At 38.9% G+C, this 22,374-nt stretch overlaps 1 protein-coding gene across 6 annotated transcripts in view; it reads right to left on the reverse strand.

Moving 5' to 3' along the window:
* The window catches only part of ncoa4 (nuclear receptor coactivator 4), a 43,917-nt gene that overhangs the window by 13,534 nt on the left and 8,009 nt on the right, over window positions 1-22,374 (reverse strand). For 2 of the 6 annotated variants that reach the window (XM_072282501.1, XM_072282500.1), the window contains exons 1-7: window positions 14,219-14,342; window positions 10,723-10,883; window positions 10,425-10,565; window positions 8,826-8,914; window positions 8,237-8,345; window positions 6,403-6,480; window positions 4,480-4,590 (exon numbers count right to left, since the gene is read on the reverse strand). In XM_072282501.1, coding sequence (XP_072138602.1) covers window positions 4,480-4,590; window positions 6,403-6,480; window positions 8,237-8,345; window positions 8,826-8,914; window positions 10,425-10,565; window positions 10,723-10,883; window positions 14,219-14,327 — 798 coding nt within the window. In that variant the 5' untranslated portion in view covers window positions 14,328-14,342. Of the gene's footprint in view, window positions 1-4,479; window positions 4,591-6,402; window positions 6,481-8,236; window positions 8,346-8,825; window positions 8,915-10,424; window positions 10,566-10,722; window positions 10,884-11,614; window positions 12,392-12,503; window positions 12,613-14,218; window positions 14,343-22,374 lie in introns of those variants that run through there. The other 4 variants (XM_072282504.1, XM_072282505.1, XM_072282503.1 and 1 more) reach the window with 4 other exon arrangements.

A 22,374-nucleotide genomic window follows, 5' to 3' on the forward strand; every position in this document is an offset into this window, starting at 1 on the left:
CAGAAATTGAACAACGAATCTTCTCTAAATTTAAACATGACATAACATCATTTAACCAATGAGTATGAGTAGGCGGAGTGGCATCCTTCCACTTAAGCAACAACGCCCTCCTGGCTATAAGAGACATAAAAGCCAACATATGTAAACGTTGACTCCACTATCATTTCCTCCAACAACACCAAATAAGGCAGTCAAAGGATTAGGTTTAAAATTTACTTTAAAGAGCACCGAAAAAGTTTGGAACACTTCCTTCCAATATTTTTCAAGACTCGGACAAGTCCAAAACATATGAATTAGTGCAGCTTCTCAACTGTCACGTCTATCACAATAGGGAGATATATCCGAATAAAAACGAGAGAGCTTATCTTTAGTCATATGGGCCCTATGAACCACTTTAAATTATAGAAGGGAATGACGAGGTATTAACCAATTTAAAAATTTCATTCCCAGTATACTCAGAAATTGGAATCTGTAAATCTTGTTCCCAGAGGTTTTCAATTTTGTCTAAAGGAATATTTCTCATTCCCAAAAACATGCCATAAATATTAGATATAGATCCAGTAGGGAAGAGTTTCAAATTAAAAATTGTATCAAGTAAATTCTTATCTGGACTCTTAGGAAATGTATGTACTTGAGAACACAAAAGGTCTCTAATTTGTAAATATAGAAAGAAGTGAGTTTTGGGTAGGTTATACTTAGCTGACAATTGTTCGAATGAACAGAGACCACCTCCAACAAACAAATCCTGAAAATACCCAAACTATTCCACTCTTTAAAAACTACATCAGTCATAGGTTTAAAAAAAGTTTTAAAAAATGGGATATGAAAGTGAAAAACTCAATAAACCAAATTATTTTCTAAACTGTACCCAAATCCTCAAGGAGTGTTTAACTACAAAATTAACAGTTAAATTACTTAAAGATAAAGGAATTGAGAATCCCAGAAGAGAAATGATAGAAAATTTATTAATAGAATTAGCTTCTAAAGAAACCCAGACCGGACAGTCCTCTCGATTAATATAATATAACCAAAACGTAAAATTCCGTATATTAACTGCCCAGTAATAAAACCTAAAATTGGGTAAAGCTAAACCTACATTCTTTTTTGCTTTCTGAAGATCAACTTTATTTAATGAAAAAATTTTATTTTCCATATATATGAAGATATAATAGAATCCAGAAAAAGGATTTAGGAATAAAAACAGGTACGGCCTGAAATAAATATAAAAATTTTGGCAAAATATTCATTTTAATAGAATTAATTCAGCCAACCAATGACATAGAGAGGGGTGACCAATTTGATAGTGCCTTCTTAACATAATTCAGAAGTGTAAAAAAAATTTTCTTTTAAAAGGAATTTATAATTCCTAGTAATTGTTATGCCCAAATAAGTAAATTGATTTCTTACAATTTTAAAAGGAAGGTTAGTATTAACTAATACCAAATTATTATCACTCTTATGAAGGTTAAGATTATATCCTGAAAACTGACTAAAGCAGGAAAGTACAGAGTACGGAAGGTAAAGACTTCATATTAGAAATGTAGAGCAAAAGGTCATCAGCATAAAGCAACACTTTGTGAGTAATACTCCTCCTTAAAATAGCAGTGATATCATTAGATTCCCGGAAAGCAATAGCTAAAGGTTCTAAGACCAAATCAAAAAGCAAAGGACAACCTTGTCTGGTTCCACGTTGAAGTTTAAATGGTTTAGAATTCTGAGAGTTAGTAAGAACCTGAGCGGAGGGAGACAGGTAAAGTAATTTAATCCATTGAATAAAATCTGGCCCAAAGTTAAATTTTTCTAAAGTTTTAAATAAATAATTCCATTCAACCCGATCAAAGGCTTTCTCAGCATCTAAGGATATCACATATTCCGATATCTCTTTAGAAGGAGAATAAATAACATTCAATAAACAACGAATATTAAAGTGGGAGTATCGACTTTTGATAAATCCAGTCTGATCATCAGAAATAATAGATGGCAAAATATTTTCAATCCTACTAGCCAAAAATTTAGATAAAATTTTAGTATCAACATTAAGGAAATTGGTCTAAAAGAAGAACATTCAGTTGGATCCTTATTCTTTTTAAGAACAAGCAAAATGCAGGCTTCATAAAAAGATTGTGGCAACCTACCTAATTTAAAAGAGTCCAGAAGGACTGAGTATAAGTGAGGTATAAGCAAAGAGAAAAAAGCCTTATAAAACTCTCCCAAAAATCCATCAGGACCCGGAGTCTTCCTCGAGTGCAATTTCCTCATAAGGAATGGGTTGATCCAGCTATTTTCGATTATCATCAGAAAGTGTAGGAACGTTTAATCAATCTAAGAAATCAGAATTAATTCAATTCTCTCCTTATTAGCTTTTTTCTTAACAACTTCTGAGATTGATTCAGCATTCAAGAAATCCTGCACCTCTTCGGTCAAGCAAAACCATCTCTCAGAACCCTTTTTCAAAATGATTCTAAGACAAGCAGGGTATCAAAGAGAGTGTTTTTTAAATCTTTATTATACAGCTCAGACATGACTTTTTTTTAACTTGAAGCTTTCATTCAACACCTCAGGTGAAAAATCTTCCACATTTCTGAATTTCTGGTCTTCATAATCAATCATACCTTTCCTACGAGCTCCACGAATTAAAAGTTCCTTTGTTTGAAAGTCATGAAGACAAATTAACACTGAGCAGGGTCATCCTCCCGGAGGAGGTCTTGGTACAGGTGATCTATGAGCTCGGTCTATTTTGGGTGGAGATTTTAAAATATTCGGAAATAAATTAGCCAAAAGGTTTGCAAAAAATTCCGAAGGTTGATTGCCTTCGAATGACTCTTTAAAACCTAAAATACGTTGATTGTTTCTTCTGTTTCTATTTTCTAAGTTGATAACCTTCTGCCTTAATATTTCATTAGCCTTTAACTGTTTATCACAGATCTGTTCCAGGTCGTCAATCTTCGTGTCAAACGTCGTCAAAATATCTTCGTTCTCTTTTATCCGTTTATCATGTTCACTTAAAAGTTTTTGAATAGAATCCAATTTTCCATCTATCTGTTTAAATTCAGCGCTGAGTTGCTGTAACTTCTCCGAAAGTTCATTTTTATGTTGCCGAAGTGTCACCAAAATAGTTTCCAAAGTTACCGGAGGGTCCTCTTCTTTTTTAGTAGCTTTAGCACAACTCATTATAAAGCGTTTAAAAGTAAGTTTTCAAAACAAGTTGGAAGCAGTAAATTAAAAAGAGTAGGAGCACCTATAAAAGTGCTGCTATTCCATCAACAGCCAGCAGGATCTGTCTTGCTGTACAAATGAGTTCTGTACAACTTAAAATTCAGAGTTCTGGTGGCAATGGAGACTGCTGCAGACTCTCCATGATATCATGTTAATAAACTCTTAAAATGAAACTCAAAAGTCACTCTGGTGTTCTTAGTTAGTGTTTCCATGACAAATATTTGATTGCTAATAATGTAGTGTCCTCTACAATGGGGAAACATGAATCCTGAGCTTCCAACCACCCACCATTTTAATTCTCAATATCACTATCCACTGCCTCCTGGGCACTCCAACAAAGTTCAATACATTCTCAAGTACAATCCAACACAGGATTTTCTGGAAACACAAGAGATTATAGACGCTGTGGTCTGGAGTAAATAAAAACCAGATGGCTGGAACTAAGCAGTGTTGGGATATTGGGAGACAGCAGCTTATAGGTGGAGACAGATTAGGAGACACAGCGATGGCATGGAATGAGGAGTTCAGAGAGGCGAATGGACAGTGCAAGTGTTCTACAATGTCTAGTCTACACTTGATCTTGCCAATGTAGAGGAAGACACAAAGAAGAGCACCAAATATAACAGAGGGTGGAAGAAGTGGATATGAATCATTGCCTGATCTGGATAGCTGTGGCGGTCCATAGCGATACTGGCGGGACAAGCCATGCACCTTTCTACACCTGCAGAATATTTTCCTTCTTTCACTACATCATAGAACTTTTATCTCCACCTTGTTCAGATGAATGTCATCAAAGAACATTTTTTCAGCACAGATACTGCTAGATCTCCTGAGCATTTCCAGATTTATTTTCCAGATTTTCAGCACCTGTTGTATTTGTTTTAGAATATTGAACAGTGTCACACAATGGAGTTGGGGAAATTTAGTGCAATACACAGTTGCTAGCTCATCAGCACAAACAGGTCTTCTCTGTGAGAAAGATGACTCGTAAGTGGTTTAGAAATAACCATTTTATCATAAATGGAAATATTTAAATTATCAGTGCTGAAAGGAATGTTGTGCTATTTGTAGTTTACAAGTTCTGCCTGTGACCTCAGGTTTCCACCCACGTTCAAAGATATTAGGATTGGCCATGGCCAATTACCTTTGTTAAAGTAGAAAAATGGCAGAATCTGTTGGAGGAGAGGAAGGGTGGACTCAGTGGTAAGGAACCCAGTTCCAGGCTATATAGCTTACTGCAAAAGGCAGGACACTGATACCTACCTGGCTGGGTGGCTTCAGTGGATAGTCTATGTTTAGGAATGGCATCCGCTTCACTGGAGGGCCATACAGCCAGTCAGCAAGTGGGCATTCATTACCATTGGGGAATGTCTTCTGCAAGAAAAAGAAAGTCAATATGAATCAGAGATGCATTAATATAAAAACAAAATAATGTGGGGTTTCAAAAATTTAAGTCAACAATACCCTAGAGATAGAGAAAGAGTTCATGTTAATATAAATGATAGTTCATCAGAACATTGTCTACTGTATCCCACTGTCACCTATACTGCACTCTTCAAATACAGAAGCACTATAAGCAAACAAGCCATATTCCCCCACCTTAGGCATAGAACCAACACCTGTAATTCTTCTCACAAGATGAAAGCTCCCATTTGATGATCATTCAATGCCACTGAAATGCATAAACGTGCTCCACAATACATCATTCACAAAACAAATCTATATACATCAAATGAAACTGAAAATGTCTCAGCAAGATTACAAAATAAATACCAGTTGCACAGAAAACACTATAATATCTTACCACCACAGCAAACTATAATCAATGCTACACTTGAAATGTAGACATTCACATATAGCTTTTTATAAAATGAATACCTGCTTATCAAAATTATTAATACAGCTTTCATAATTAAGAACATCGAAAAGAGGAGGAGTGGGCCACCTGGTCTGTTGAGCCTGCTCCGCCATTCAATAAGATCATGGCTGATCTGGCCATGGACACATCTCCACTTACCTGCCTTTTCCCCATAACCCTCAATTCCCCTACTATGTAAAAATCTATCCAACCTTGTCTTATACATATTTACTGAGATAGCCTCCACTGCTTCATTTTGCAGAGAATTCCACAGATTCACCACTCTCTGGGAAAAGCAGTTCTTCCTCATCTCAACCCTAAATCTACTCCCCAACTCTTGAGGCTATGGCCCCTAGTTCCAGTCTCACCTACCAGTGGAAACAACTTTCCTGCCTCTATCTATCTATCCCTTTCATAATTCTTTATGTTTCTATAAGATCTCCTCTCATTCTACTGAAATCCAGCGAGTATAGTCCCAGGCAACTCAATCTCTCCTCATAGTCTAGCCTCTTCATCTCTGGAATCAACTTGGTGCACCATCTCCAAAGCCAGTATATCATTCCTCAAGTAAGGAAACCAGAACTGCACACAGTACTCCAGCTGCAGACTTACCAATACCATGTACAGCTGCAGCATAACCTTCCTGCTCTTAAATTCAATCCCTCTAGCAATGAAAGCCAACATTCCACTTGCCTTCTTGATAGTCTGTTGCACCTGCAAACCAATCTTTTGTGATTAATGCACAAGCATTCCCAAGTCCCTCTGCACAGCAGCATTCTGCAATATTTTACCATTTAAATAATAATCTGCTCTTTAATTTTTCCTTCCAAAGTGGATGATGTGCGTGCCTTTACAGTTTCAGAGAGGGCATCACAAAGTGCAAAGTTACAACTGGTAAGAGACCAACAGCAAGGTGCTTAATAGATAAGTTCCATAACATTTCATGGCAAATTCACTTGCAAATCAGCTTGTACTCCAGGAAACCCTGATTAATATTGGACTTAAATTGATCGATCAGTTCAGTAATGATGGAGACTAGTATGGTGCTTTGGAAACCACAAAACCTGTGTCTGAAGAGCAAGCATGTAATCACCAACACAAGTTTACACTCAATTCTTGATGGAATATTCTGCAATATATGTGTGTGCCTACTGAGATCAAAAGCATGTATTTAGTAACTGCACCATTCCCAAGACATTGCATGGTATTCATTCAATAACTGCATAATTAATGTACTTTGTAAACTCCAGTAAACACTGGATAATCAAGAGCAAAAAAATCAACACATCAGGATTGCAAATGATGTAATATCTAAAAAGATTGTTTACCTTTGCTAGCATTGGTACAAAGCAGTAATCCAGATCAACTGACATGCCGCAAGTACTCTTGCAGTCCTTTTCTGAACCCTGCACCAGACCAGAAATTAATTCCTTTGATTTTAGGCAGACAACAAATATCAGTGCTACCAAACTTCCACCCACATTTATAAGTGGTATGAACACAAACTTATTTGCTGTCCTAAAAATGTGTTGGGTCACCTTAATTTTACTTTAAAGGTTTAAATTCAGCCCAAAAAACATTGTGGTTATAATAGAGAAATCATGAATGTGCCCACCACTTTGGCTACGAAAGCAGCTTTTGCATGGCAAAGAGCATAGGTAGCAGGGTCACTGAGCCAACGCCTAATAAAATCATAAGTAGGAGTAAGGAAGAGGAGAACCTCTCCGGGATTCCTGAGATTAAGGGTACATCAACCCTTTCATTCCCGAGAAATTTTAGACCATTTCTCCATACAAAACTGTTTCAGTTCATCAAAATTTCTGAGATACCTTGCCTGAACAACCCTCTTCAGGTCATGTCACAGCATCTCAACTGGGTTAAGATCAGGACTGACCTGGCCATACCAAAACATAATTTTTCTTCCTTTTAAACCATTCTGTTGTTGATTTACCCTTGTCTTTTGGATTATTGGCTTGCTGCATCATCTAACTTCTATTAAGCTTCAGGTGACAGACCACTACCCTGACATTGTCCTGTAAAATGTCTTCATACAGTTTTGAACACTATTCCTTCAATGATTGCAAGTTATCCAGGCCGCGAGGCAGCAAAGCAACCCCAAGCCATGATGCTCTTTCCACAATCCTTCGCAGTTTGGATGTGGGCTTGGTGTTAATGTGCACTGCCCTTTTTCCTCCAAACATAGCAGTATGCATTTCTGCCACAAAGCTCAACTTTCATCTCATCTGTCCGCAGAACATTGTCCCAGAAGCATTGTGGAACATCCAGATGGTTTTTTGCAAACTGGAGACGAACCAATGTTTTTTTTTGGAAGAGCTGTGGTTTCCTCCATGGTGTCCTTCCATGAACACAATTCTTGTTCAGTGGTTTTCTTACAGTGAACTCATGAACTCTTGGGTTTTTCTTCACCTCCTTCAGTACTGAACTTTGTAGCAACAGTGCTGAATCTCCTCCATAATTATTTCTCTTCCTGTGGACTGATGAACACTCAGGTGTTTAGAAATGCTTTTGTCGCCTTTTCCAGCTTAAGCATTTCTACAATTCTTCTAAGGTCCTCCGAAAGATGTCATCAAAGCATGGTGCACATAAACAAATCTTTCTTAAGAGCAAGCTCTGTCAGTAATCTGACTTTGTGGGTCTTTCTCAATAGGCCAGGGCACAACTACAACCTACACCTCCAATCTCATCTCATTGATTGGAACATCTGACTCCAAATAGCTTCTGTAGACAGCATTACCCCAGAGGTTCACATCCTGTTTTGAACCTAGACTGTGATTGTTTAAATAGTGTACTCAGTATTGACTAGTAGTAGTAGTACAATTCTCTGTGATATTAGCTTAGATAGTGTTTGTCTATTATTGTGACTTAGACGAAGATCAGACCATGTTTTATGAGTAATTAATGCAGAAAACCAGGTAATCACAAAGGGTTCAAAAACATTTTCTTGCAACTGTAGGTAAGAGGCTAGTGAATGTTTAAGTACTACCAATGAAATAGTTTGTTCTTCAACTAAATGGACACAAAATAAAGCATATTCACCCCGCCTCTTAAAAGCATCCTCTAATGAAGGAAAAAACAGATGCTTCTCCCCACCTATTCATTACAATAAATATTTCTTAATTTAAGAAAGGTTAAGACCATTACCGGAGTTTTAATGGCCCCAAAGCTTGTAATGGCTTGGCGGAGTGAAGGGACATCAGCTTCAAAATTCAGGATTGGAGATTCTTCTGGTTTCAGGGCTAGGCTCTTCAATCTGGAAATGGAGTTAAGTTTTAATATCAATGTGTTCGTAAAAGGTTTTATTGATTACTTAAGATTTTGTTTGGAGAAAAATGCTCATCTTTTAATAAAGGTGCTATTAACTAAGTCAATACATCTCACACTTCTATTCAACTGTGCAGCAAATTTTTCCTTAATGTCAGATTCATGCCAACTCCCATTAGACTCATTTTCCTGAAACTCAATACTCACACATATCCATCAATGGTCTTTTAATTCTTTTGTCACTTATCATTTGTTGATTACAGTAACCAATTAACTAAACAACCAGTATGTCTCTGGGATGTGGGTTGAACCTAGAGCACTCATAGAAAACCTAGATCCATGAAACTAAGGCAACAGTATTAATGCGGTGCTTCTGGTAGCTACTTATATCACAAGCCTTAAATTTCTCATTAGAGATCACGCTGGGTACAATAGCAACAAAAAGCTGCTACAATTTGAAGTAACTCACCTCTCCAGGCAGGCTGTAACTTCACTTGTTGGATGGTTATTCTGGGGATATTCCAATTGATGAATAAGGCAATTGAATTGACCAAGCAGCTGGGAGGAAATGAAAATTTGCATTGATACATTTATAAAGCATATAATCTTAACATATGTCGAAATTCTTTTATGAGATTTATTGATAGCCTAATGATTGTATTAAAGGATTAATAATTCAGAGCCCTGACCAAATTATTTGGAGATAAGAGTTCGAAGTACACCATACTTAGCTAATTGATAGATATTTGCATGCAAACTTACATGACTATGAAAATATGAGATTTACAAAATCATAACTAGTACATTAATGTCATTTGAAAACAAAAGGTAATAGACTGTTCACGCTTCGTCCAGCATAATTGCAAAGACCCGCTTCATAGAAAACAACCCTCTGACGTGGACCAGCAGCACAGTCAATTCAAGGAGATGTTGGTGTGACCAATAAAAAGTCATTCCTTATAAAAAGTTACTTGTGCACAGGGAGGGCAACAGTGTCCAGTCAATTTATATCAACGGTGTTCTGGTCCAAAAAAAGAGATGAAGCATCTGCCTAAGTGGTACAGCAGAGAAAGGGCTCGACTTCAAATGGGGTCATGGCATAAGGACCTTAGTTTATTGAGGGTTAAGATCACCATGATCTGTTTGTTTAATTCAAACTGATGCACTCACGAAACATTACAGAACTCTTGTTCAACTTGGAATCCAGAGAGAAAGGGACGAACCAATGGAGCAAGATGCCAAGAGTGGATCTGTTGAAGTTTCACTCAGTGGCACGGGCATGTTTTTTGCATCACAATGAAACTAGATTTAGTAGCCTTGATCTGAGGGAGGGGTCTAAGTAGCCACTGAGGTGATAAAATCCAATTAGAATACTAACCCAGAATACTACTTAGATTATAGTAATAGTATATTCCTGAAAATTCAAGAACAAGGTAAAATTCATTCCAGAACTACTCCACTGAGGTGCTGCCAGTGCAAAGAACTGGGGCCAGGAGGAAACATTCACACGTAGTGGACACCTAACCATAAAGCTAAAGGTCAAATGAGCTTCAGTAAGGGAGTTGAAAAAGGCGGTTTTAATTTTAAGGCGGCAAAACACAAATGGTCACAACATCAAACAAGGATAAATATATAAAATCTGCAGGATCATAGAGTGCAAGATCTGCTGGGGATATGAAAATGAGAGCAAGAAGTAAAATTCCAAAGTTGGATGAACCTGGAGTCAGCAGGCAGAACAATGTAATTTAGTGCCCGACTGAAGACAGGCGGTTCTTTAGGCCAGATTATGTTTTTAGACATATGGGGAATAAATAAGCAAAAAAAAAATTAATATAAATGCAATACAAGTGGAAAGCGAACAATGAGAAAAGCAACATGTGGATAAAAGAATGAACAAGGTGAAGAGGATCAGGCAGTAACAGAGCATTATGAACGAGTCATTAGCTGCAGCTTTTTAATTATCCCACTGACTTTGGATAGTTGAACCTATGAGAAAACATTGGTGAAAGGGTCGATATGTCATGCTGCATCTTATTAAAGGAAATACTCAAATACACATGCTCCTTACCCAATAGAGCTGCTGAATTTGCTGTTGCAGGGATTCCTCCTTCAGCTGTTGAACAAGGTCAATCTGCTCCAAGAGACAAACTTCTCTACTCCGCAGGCACTCCATATGACGGCTGATACAACTATGAATTTGGAATTTTACCTACAGAAGAATAAGTGAACAATGGCTTTCACTATTCAGGAAATTTCATACACCTACATTACAGCGTAATACCACAGATAGATTTATTTAAAATCATCCTTATTACATTTGCCGCATTGTTTTTGACCACCACTTATTACAATCCATGCTATTTTACCTCATGGCTGTTTGCTTTTATTTCCTTTTCAGCCTGAATGATATTGTTGATGGCTGTTTCAAGATCTCGCTTAGCCTGTAGACAATTAGTTAAGGAATCTTTGAATTGGAAGCTGGCACTCTCCCCAGCATGGGCGTGTATCGAATTCATCTTGGCCTTAGCTGAAAGAAGAGAGAGGTAGATAAAATTCGACTGTATTCATGGCTACACAAGATTAGCAGGGAGGGTCACACACTTAGACAACCCACACCAAATGGCAGAACTTTAAAAACAGCTCAGTGTTATGCTGATAACTCAAAATTGAATTTAGTTATTCTAGAAGGGAAAAAAATCCAAAAGCATTAACTTTCAGTGAATTACTTTAAACACTGCTCTAATTTCACCCAAACAACCAAGATTGGTGAGTTTTCATATGGAAAGTGCCTTGACAGGTAAATCAACTCATTTACCTACTACAATATTGTAACAGTTGAGCACTGTTACTCTGGTACTTATACCCATACACACAAAAATGTACTTAAGCATTTCCTGATTAAGCAATCCTGTTTTGTGATAGATTACTTTCAAAAAAATAAAGCATTGACAAGCCATTGGAAATTTGTCACAAAGTCACTTGCATGCACAGGCTACAATTCCCTGTATAAGAATGTCTTAAATTGCCAGATTATTTACTGTAATCTTCCTTTGATAATGATGGAAATTCAAAGTGAAAATATTAAATTGAAATAGGAGTTCCACAAGCTGAGGAAAATAGTATGCCATGCACTATGACATTTTCTATATATAAGAAATTAAACGCAATGACCATACAGAATATGCAAATACACTACAGATTGAGTCACAGCTAAAAGATAATAAGACAAACCATCGAAGGACAATAAGTACACTTAACTGCATCAGTACAAACGCTCAAAAAGCTTTCGTCAATACTCCTTGGTTTGACATATAGTTGTTTATAATACTTCACCAAAAAGGATTACGCATAGTGTGATCACATGAAGGTAACAGTAATCTCCATTAAAATCCCTTTTCGCGGATACGAAATAAAACACATCTTAATATTTTTGGCTTGCGAACCAAAAAAAAATGGGTTGGGGCAGAAACAATGATCTCTCTCTCTCCATTGATACCGCCTGACCTGCTGAGTTCCTCCAGCATTTTGTGTGTTGTTCATATTTCCAGCATCTGCAAAATCTCATATGAAAATTCTAATGCTGCCTAGGTGGGATCTCCAATTCCTAGGTGGATCTCCAATTCTTGATACAGAGTGTGCACCCGAAATGCCAACAATTCCTTCCTCCCCACGCAGTTCCTCCAGCAGAACATTCACCTAACCTCCAGTCTCTTGGCCACTTCACTTCTAGTTAAAACCCACCGTTAGCCGAAAGTACGCGGAGTTGTGATTGGCTTCTACCAGAGGTGAAGACAGATCCCGTCGCCGACCTGTGCAGACACAATGTACTGCAGTCTTAAAAAAAAGACAAGCCGTGTGCTCAAACCCACGAGTAAGCGGGTTCTTCGCAACTGGCCCAACAAAGTCATCCCAACCAAGACTCTGCCTGCTCTGCTTCCTACCGAGCAGAGAGCGTCCACAGGGTCAGTGAGTGAGAGAGACAGACCGCGGGACCGGTGCGGATGCCGTCGAAAGTGGCACCAGAACCGAGCGCAGGCCCCTGCCAGAGGAAGACGCCGACCCAGTTCCACGTCATCCCGATTATACGGTAGGAAAAGGGAGTACCCTAACTCAGTACGCTGCCCTCGGCCCGGAATTGGTGCCGTACCCGTAATCAGGATACCAGGAACCGGTGTACTTCCCCCAAAACCACCGACCCGACTCTGCAGCTTTACAGTACCAGCCGCCTTCCACCCGGCTATTTATGTTGGCGGGGGGCGCGTGCGCTTTGCGCGCTGACGTCACGCCGCCTCGGCCCACAAGCTTCCACGCGTCAGCGATCCGCCACTAGCAGGTCGCCCGGGCGCACGTACACAGGAGAGAGTGCAGCAGCAGATCACAGGCGCACACAGGCTCAGGGGCACCCTATCGGGAGAGGCTGACAGCTGCCAGATAAGATTGCCTGACCGTTCAAACAAAACATGAAAAAAACATGCAACCTACCAATGATTGTCCAACTTTGCAAAATTCACATTATAAAAAGATAAATTCGGCTTGAAACATTGGCAATGCCCCAAAAAATTCTTTGAGATTAAAACTAGATTAAACTCGTTTCACGCACACTTTGTAGTAACAATTACAAATAATACAAAGCAACACAATGAAGGCTGAGCAGCAATGGCAAAGAAAACCAATTTTGCCAAGGAACTTGCTAAGAAAACGGCACCTGGCAAACGACCTGAAAGTTGACTTGTCTTCTTCACAAATGCCAACTGCCTTGAACGCTTCCTTATGTATTATTCTGATTCCGAAGATTCAGCAAGCCATCTAAAACTTTGACAAACTTCTATAGATGCGTGGTGGAGAGTAGAATGAACTAGTTGCATCTCGGCCTAGTATGCAAAAACTAATTCCCTTTGAACGGAAAGGCTTATGAAAAGTAGGCAATACAGTCCAGTCCATCCCTCCCCACCATTGTGCACATCTACTGAGCATTGTCGCAGGAAATCAGCATCCATCATCAAGGACCCCCAGCATTCAGACCATGCTCTCAACTTGCTGCTGCATTCAGGAGGTGCTACAGGAGCCTTAAATCCCATACAACCAGGTTCAGGAGGTCATTACTCCTCAACCATCAGGCTGTTGATCCATTGTGAACCTGTGGACTCACTTTCAAAAACTCTAGAACTCATGTTCTCAATATTTATTTATTTTCTCTTTTTTTTGTATTTGTACAATTTGTCTTTTGCACATTGGTTCTTTACTTTGTTGTGTGCAGTACTTCATTGATTCTATTGTGCTTCTTTGTATTTACTGTTAATGCCTGCGAGAAAATCCGTCTCAGGGCAGTATACAATGATATACATGTACTTTGATAATTAATTTACTTTGAACTTTACTATGTGTGGCTAAAGTGTGACCTGAGCTAGTTGAGAGATCCCAAGAGTTTTTAGTTGCCCAACTGGGCCCCCTTCAGGGGTAAAATACACCAAATCTTCATCTCATCCTAATGAAAGCACAAGTGACAGTGCACTGTAGGGCCAGTTTACATTGTTCATCCAAATTACGAGGGGCAAGTGCAAGCTTACTCTGCAAATAGGATGTACTTGTTAGGAAGACACCAAAGGTGGACAGTTTAAATACAATTATATAGCATTACAGACAACGGGGTGACCTGTTGGGGCACCCTTTGACAGAAGGGTAGTGCAATCTGATGTGACCAGAATGAACACTAAATGTTCCTGAATGCTATTGGCATCGCTTTGCTTTGGCAACTGAAGTAGAAAAGCTCAGTTTATTAAAGAAGAACGAAGCGTAGCAAAGCAAATATAGCTCCTCCTCATTTAACGAAAGACACTCTTGATGGCGTCATTTCTGGTTTACCTTCCACCCTCGTGCCTCTTGTTTTCATTCTGGAGACGTGCAGTCCTTTCATCCCCCGTCTCATCTCTTCTGCTCTTTGTTCTTTGTCTCTGATCCTGGAGACGTGCATTTCTCAGCTCCTTTGTCTCTTCCTCTCTCCTCCTTCTGTGCCTGTTTTTGTCATTCTAGAGATGTGCAGCCCTTTCATCCCCCGTCTCTTCATCTCTTCTGCTGTTTGTTGTTTGTCTCTAATCCTGGAGTCGTGCGGCCCTGGCCTCATCCGATTCTTGTTCTCTCCCTCTCCTTGCCGCTTCCCGATGACGTTTGGCGTCATCTCTTGACCATAATGTCCCCATTCCCTTTCCACATGGCATAATGAGGCTGAACATTTTTTTTACCCTAATGCTGGATAGAAGATACGAAGCAGTAACACCAAATTCTCGATGATGTGGTTGGTGCTCTCCTAAATGGACATGATATAGTCACTGCTGTCCTTTGACTGCAGCAAAGGATTTTATGGGTGTCTCGAAGTACGTCATTACAATAAGATTTAATTATCTCTTATTGATGGGTCTCAGTTTGATCTGTCCCAACCCTGCACATGCTGATAGTGATTAGCAGAATGTGACGCCTCGAAATAGAGCTGCCCCGCCTTTCTGCTCTGGTAGGTGTCGCTGCTGAGGCTGGCCATGTGCATGCGTCGGGTTGTCATGTCCTGATTTCTGTGATGGCGTATCGGCTCTCGGGTGAAAGTGAGCCTGCTGATTTTGGAGAATGAGCAATTTTATACGAATATATAACCCTGAACTTTGCCTGCATTCTGTAAATTAGCGCATTTTAATTCAATTTAACCAAAAAAAGTGCCGCTGTATAGCACCATTTGCGCTAATTGGAGGTTATAGCGAGTATAACAAATGTCATATTAGCTATCTGAAATTTGGAACTAGGACTTCATAATATTAATTTTTATGAGAAATTAACTAGTTCCACATTTGCATCATTTTGGTGTAGTGCAGTGTCTTTCTAACTGATGTGTTACCATGGCAACAGCAAGAACATTATTGAACCAATGCTCAGTGCTCTGAGAAAGGCAGACATAGATTCCCGGGGCATCAACATGTTTGCATTCCTAGAAAATGGGCAGATCCTGATTTCAGTCACACAAAGCTGTGTCATCTGCATATGCGTCAAGAAATGAGAGTTTTAAAAAAGTATTTATTTATATTTTCTTTCTGTGCGAGAGTGAATTTTATTCCATATCTCAAATTTTTGGATAGATTTGAATTGAATTGACTTTTGTTACTTACATCCTTCACATACATGAGGAGTAAAAATCTTTACGTTATGTCTCAGTCTAAATGTGCAATTTATAGTAATTTGTAATAAATAGTATGTACAACAGGACAGTCAATATAGCATAGAAATACAACTATATCAGTGTGAATTAATCAGCCTGATGGCCTGGTGGAAGAAACTGTCCCGGAGCCTGTTGGTCCTGGCTTTTACGCCATGGTACCGTTTCCCGGATGGTAGCAGCTGGAACAGTATGTGATTGGGGCGACTTGGGTGAATCTTGCCAAGGTGAATTTCCATAATCTGAACAGTAGTAATATTGAAGTCATGAGTTCTAGTTTTGCCAATATTTCTTATTTACTGATATTAATTCTTCAGTCTCTTTTTTTTTGGTTACCTATTACAGAAATGATTTTAATGCCATTAAAGTAAAATATTAACTCCCCATGTCATCTATTTCTCATAATTCCCTAATCGTAGCTTCAAATGGAGCACATATTTGTGTGGCTTTTTGGTTTAAAGATTTATGTTCCTACAACCCTTTAGACCACTCTCATTCTATTTATTCCATATTTATCAATGTTTCTACATTCTCTGAAATTGGCAGACCTTTTATGCACTTCATCAGTTTTATTTCCTTCAATTTTATACAACCTACATTTAACTAGCCAATGATTGGTGTATTTATTGAAAGTTGCAAAATACAGTGCCTTGAAAAAGTATTCAGCCCCCACAATTTTTACATTTTACTCTCTCATTTTCTAAATTTAAAATATACTGAAGTAGGATTTCTGAGCAAATCTGCAAAACATTGTGCATTATTTCAAATCAAAAGAAAAAATCCAAAACTTGTCAACATCTACAAATTAAAAACCAAAATTGTAAGTCTGAAAAAGTATTCATCTCCTTTGTAATTACTACACTAACTTTTCTCAGCTGCAATACTGTACATTAGCTCACCAATTCACAAATTGGAGGATCACCATAACAAATACTCTCCTTCTCTGTAAGATCCAACAGGATGACAGATTTTCAACAGACCACACCAAAATGAGGCCAAAAGAGCATTTGAGGCAAGTCAGGGAAGCACAAATCTAGGGAAGGGTACAAGACCATCTCAAAAGCACTGAACATACCTCAGAGCTCAGTGTCAGGTCCCACTGCCTAGGTCAGGATGCCCCTCTAAACTTAGTCGCCGAGGAAAAATGGCACTTCAGTAAGAGGTTACTCTAACACCAAGAGTCACTCCGAGTGAGCTGCAGAAGTTAGTGGCTACAACTAGAGATGAAGTTCATGGCTGTACAATCTCTAAGGCCTTGCACAAAAAGGGTATTTATGGAAGTGTGACAAGAAAGTAGCCCCAGCTAAATAGAAAGCACATCCTTGGCCATCAAAGCTTTGTTAAGTGTCACTAGAAGATACTTTAAAGATGTAGAAGGTGGTCTTGTGGCACAAACACCAAGTGATACACATGGCATAAATCCAATACTGTGTATCAGCCAGGTCACAACATCCCTACTGTAAAGTATAGTGGAGGTAGCATCATGTTATGGGGATGCTTTTCAGCAGCAGAGACTGGAAATCTGGTCAGGATTGAAGGGAAGATGAATACTGCTAAATACAGAAAGATCTTGGACAAAAAAAAACCCTGCTAGCCTCTGCCAGAAAACAAACTGAGGAGGAAGTTTGTCTTTCCAACAGGACAATGACCCAAAGTATACTGCCAGAGCAACCATGGAATGGTTTCAAATGAAGACTATTGATGTCCTTGAGTGGCCCAGAGTCCTGACCTTAATTTGATCGAATGTCTCTGGCAAGACCTCAAGATTGTTGTCCACCGTCATTCCCCAACTAACCTGGCACAGCTTGAGCAATTTTGCAAAGAGGAATGGGCAAATCTTGCTCCATCACATTCTCCAAAGCTTATAGAGACTTATCCAAAAGACTACAGGCTGTAATAGCTGTGAAAGGTGGTCCAACTAAGTACTGAGTAAAGGGGAATAAAAATTCTGGAAATGCTAACTTTTCAGTTTTTGAATTTTAAGTTTCTAATATCTTACAACTGTCCCTGTCTTTTGGGCTCTACTGTTTAAAAAAAAGGATGTGATTCACAAATAAAAATTCTCAGTTAAAGTGATCAAAATCCCTGACTGTAATCCAGCAGGCCAGGCAGCATCTCTAGGAAGAGGTACAGTCGACGTCTCGGCCCGAAACGTCGATTGTACCTCTTCCTAGAGATGCTGCCTGGCTTGCTGCGTTCACCAGCAACTTTGATGTGTGTTGCTTGAATTTCCAGCATCTGCAGAATTCCTCGTGTTTACCCTGGCTGTAATACTCATTCATGTGAACAAAGGGTTGGGGGGGGGGGGGGGGGGAGGCCACATTTTTTTACAAGGCACTGTATATTAGACGTTTACCATTGTTTAACTACCGTCATATCCCTTAAACTAAATTTCCTGAAGTCGCTCAGCTAAGGCTACGTCCACACTACGCCAGATAATTTTGAAAACGCCGGTTTCGAGTAAAAACGACAGGCGTCCACACTAAGCGTTTTTCAAAATATCTCCGTCCACATTAGGCGGATATTTGGGCGAATCTCCTCCTACTGGGCATGCGCAGGACACACAGAAAACAAGCGAAGAGGAAACGATATACTTAGTGCGGGTTTGCCCAGTTACAGAGTAGAAAAACTTTAAAGGAATTGCTCTTGACTGTCGCGGAGGAGGACTTAAAACTTAAAAAAAAACAAATACTGGAGCGTATGGAGGCAACCAACAGGGAGTTCACAGACAGTATAACCCAGCTGACGACGAACATTGTTTAACTCTGTTGCATTAATAAAGCACCTTGTTAAATGTATAAAATGTCTGCATCAGCGTTATCTTGTATTTCCATACAATGTTACATTAGGCTGTTATACATCTATTGTCAGAGAAGTACTTGCATAAATAGGTAAACCACCTTCATACAAGCAAGGACAGAAAACAGGGCGAAGTGAGTATACTTATTTATTCAGTAAGCTATGGGTCAACTGGCTTCAGTCTCGTCCATCTGTTCTGAAATTGTTAGGTGGTGGCGTTCAAGAAAACAATGAACATCTGTTCCGGCACGTCATGACAGTGTTTTTAAATAGTCAAAAAAGCTCACTTTACAATTTAACTCTCACGCCGTTCACACCGACTGCGCGTTATAACAGCTTGCGCAGTACCAAGCAGAAGCAGAAAAAAGCATTGTTGTTGTGGTGTTGTCATGACAGCGTTTTAAAATCTCTCCGGTTACCCCATACACACTACGCCGGATATTAAGCGTTTTCAGATCTATTCATTCTGGAGAGTGTTTTCGAAAATCTCCATTTTCGGGGGCCAAAAATGCCGGCTCAGTGTGGACAGGAGGGCAAAACAAAGAGAAAAAGCTTCGTTTTCAAAATTATCCAGCGTAGTGTGGACATACCCTAACTCTTCCCCCATACGCTTCCAACATTCAAAATACCTATTTAATTGTCTCTATTCAAATTAGACTCTTTGAATAAGTCTGTCACTTTTGAGTAGAAAAGATTTTCTTTAAAGCATATTTATCCTTGGTCATCAATTCTTTCTGTGAAGATTCTGCCTTTCCTTGACCAATAACTCCAGCTGAACAGGACTCCAAGCAGAAACAGGTACAACAGCTATTCAGCCCAACCAGCGGCTAAGCCCTAAATAACCCCTGTTCCAGCTGAAACTACCTGTCAGCATATCCAACCTTTTACGTTTATAATGCACATTTCTAGGCTCCTTCATGTGGAAGGCCATAATTAAAACCACCCTACAGAAAACTTGGAACTGTGAGATCCAATATTCTCCCCCTTTCCCACAGGTGAGGGCCCCCTCCATTTTAGGCTTCCTTAAATACAAATGTATTACATTCTTGTCTAAGGTACAAAGTCAGTCATCAAACACAGACAAAAGAGATTCTGCAGATGCTGGAAATCTTGAGCAACACACACAAAATGCTGTAGGAACTCAGCAAGTCAGGCAGCATCTATGATGGGAATAAACGAAGTGAAGATTCCTGACCCAAGACACCTATTTATTCCCTTCTATAAATGCTATTTTATTTGCTTAGCTCCTCCACCATTTTTGTGTGTTGCTCTGTCATCAAAGTTTGTTCCATTTCCAATTGCAAGCCTTTGTTTGAATTAGACGACAGAACTTCTGAACCTTTCTCTTTAACATTTAACTTCAGATATATACTGTCTAATAAATTCATAATCGATTTAGGACTTAAGTTTCTCAACCAAAAGAAAAGGTAGCATGACGCGATCAGTAAATATCACAAGATGCACAGCATTCACACCCACCTTCCAGCTGGAGGTAAAAGTTTATTTCAAAGACATGCTCAGCAAATTATTTGGATTTTGTCCTCATTTGCAATCTCTACTAGATTTCAAAGTTAATATTGTACATCACAATCACTTAATAACATGTTTTAATCCTTGTAAAGAATGCAACCGATATCCATTTTCAAAAGTTTGTTTTAGAAAGGGGGAAGGGAAAAGATTCAAGAAAATTTTACAATTTATGTTAAATGTTACAATTTCTGATGACTCAAAGGTGATTATTCAATACTTTGTATTACCAAAATAAACAGATAATTTTAAAATGATAAAACTGAAACAAATGAATTACAACCAGATGCGCAAGCATACTTGCAGACATCAGTGGTGAAAAGATCATTTATAAGCCACATATTTTAGTGGTGATTTTAGAATAGTGGAACATTAAACCTGCAATGCAGAGACACAATATGATTTACACAAACAACACAAAAGTGCTCTCGGATGTCCTGGATTTTTAGTCAGCAGTGAAGTGGCAATGTTTGCCGAAATCCTCAAAGACAGCTGCATATAAAGGTCAGGTAACCTGTGTAAAGGACCCTTTTACCATTTCAATTTTATGCCAATGTCAACAAATGGGGTTGTTCAGATTCAGTAATATTGCTATCATCAAGCAGGCTAAGCAACCAATCACAACAGAAAGATCAAGGAAGTTTGAAAATTCTGAGAGAATTAGACATATAATATTTAAGATCAGAGAAGTGTCCAGTAATTATGAATAACTGCAGCATTGAAATCAGTTTCAATTCATTCAAAATAGCTTTGTTTTTTTAATGTTTGGCAACAGGAAGAATAGTTGATAAACTGATATTGCTGAACTTCATAAACAGATTTTTATTTACAAGAATGTTAAAACGAACAAATACTGAGAGCAGCTCAGGATTTTCACAATTCGAGACTGAAAGAGTTGCTCTCTTTTTCAATGCAATGACAACAAACATCAATAATTTCACGACAGAAGTGTGTGCTGTTATTATTGAATAGAGATCGGATGTCACGAATCCAGTTAAACAGGTTGGTTATGTAACTCACGTTGACTGACAAGAAAATCAGGTTTCTGTTCCATTTTGGGATTGTTACCAAGATTCACTTGTAACCAAGATATGCAGGAATACAAATGTAATTCCAATTTAAATCTCTGTAATCCAGATTAAGCATGAGCAATTTAACATTTTTAATGGAAACAATGTTCCATCTTTCTCTAAAACAGCAATGGCTGGAAATTCGGGGGGGGGGGGTCATCAGAAGGTGCACAATACATACAGTTGCAAGAAAAAGTTTGTAAACCCTTTATAATTCCCTGGTTTAATCATTCACTGTCCAGGCTGGAAGTAGTATGTGAACCCTTGTATTTAATCACTGGCAGAACCTCCTTCAGCAGCAATAACCTCCACCAACACACATCAAAGTTGCTGGTGAACGCAGCAGGCCAGGCAGTATCTCTAGGAAGAGGTACAGTCGACGTTTCAGGCCGAGACCTTTCGTCAGGACCTCCACCAAATGTTTTCTGTAGCTGCTGATCAGATTTGCACAATGGTGAGGAGGAATTTTAGACCATTCCTCCATTAAAAAACTGTTTCAGTTCGTCAATATATTTCTGAGATAACTTGCCTGAACAGCCCTCCTCAGGTCATGCAACAGCATCTCAATTGGGTTAAGGACTGGACTGTGACTCAGCCATTCCAAAACACAAATTTACTTATTTTTAAACCATTCTATTGTTGATTTACTCGTGTTTCAGATCATTGCCTTGTTGCATTATCCAACTTCTATTAAGCTTCAGGAGATGGATCACTACCCTGACATTCTCCTGTAAAATGTCTCGATACAATTTTAAATTCATTGTTCTCTCAATGATTGCAAACTATCCAGGCCCTGAGGCAGCAAAGCAGCCCCAAGCCACGATGCTCCTTCCACTATGCTTCACAGTTGGGATGAGGTTTTGGTGGTGGTGTGCAGTGTCCTTTTTCCTCCAAACATTGTGGTTTACATTTCTGCCAAAAAGTTCAACTTTTGCCTCATTTGTCACTATCCCAGAACCATTGTGAAATATCCAGGTGGTCTTTTGCAAACTTGAAATGTGCAGCAATGTTTTTTTTTGGAGAGCACCAATCTTGTTCAGTGCTTTTCTTACAGTGGACACATGAACAAAGACTTTGGCAAGTTTCAGAGATTTCTGAAAGTCTTTTGCTATTACCCTTCCTTCAGCATTACACATTATGCTCTTGGTGTGATCTTTGCAAGGATGACCACTCCTAGGAAAAGTAACAACAGTACTGCATTTCCTCAATTTGTAGTTCAATTTCTCTTACTGCAGACTAACAAACACTCAGGTATTTAGAAATGTTTTTGTAGCCTTTTCCAGCTTCGTGCATCTCTACAATCCTTCTTCTAAGAACCTCTGAAAGTTGTTTTGATCAAGGAATGGTGCACATAAACAGTTCTTTCCTGAGAAGAGTAGGCTCTGTCAGTAATCTGACTTTGCATGTCTTTTTTATAAGCAGGGCAC

The sequence above is a fragment of the Mobula birostris genome, chromosome 18 (assembly GCF_030028105.1).
Source record: "Mobula birostris isolate sMobBir1 chromosome 18, sMobBir1.hap1, whole genome shotgun sequence".
NCBI classification, from domain to species: domain Eukaryota; kingdom Metazoa; phylum Chordata; class Chondrichthyes; order Myliobatiformes; family Myliobatidae; genus Mobula; species Mobula birostris.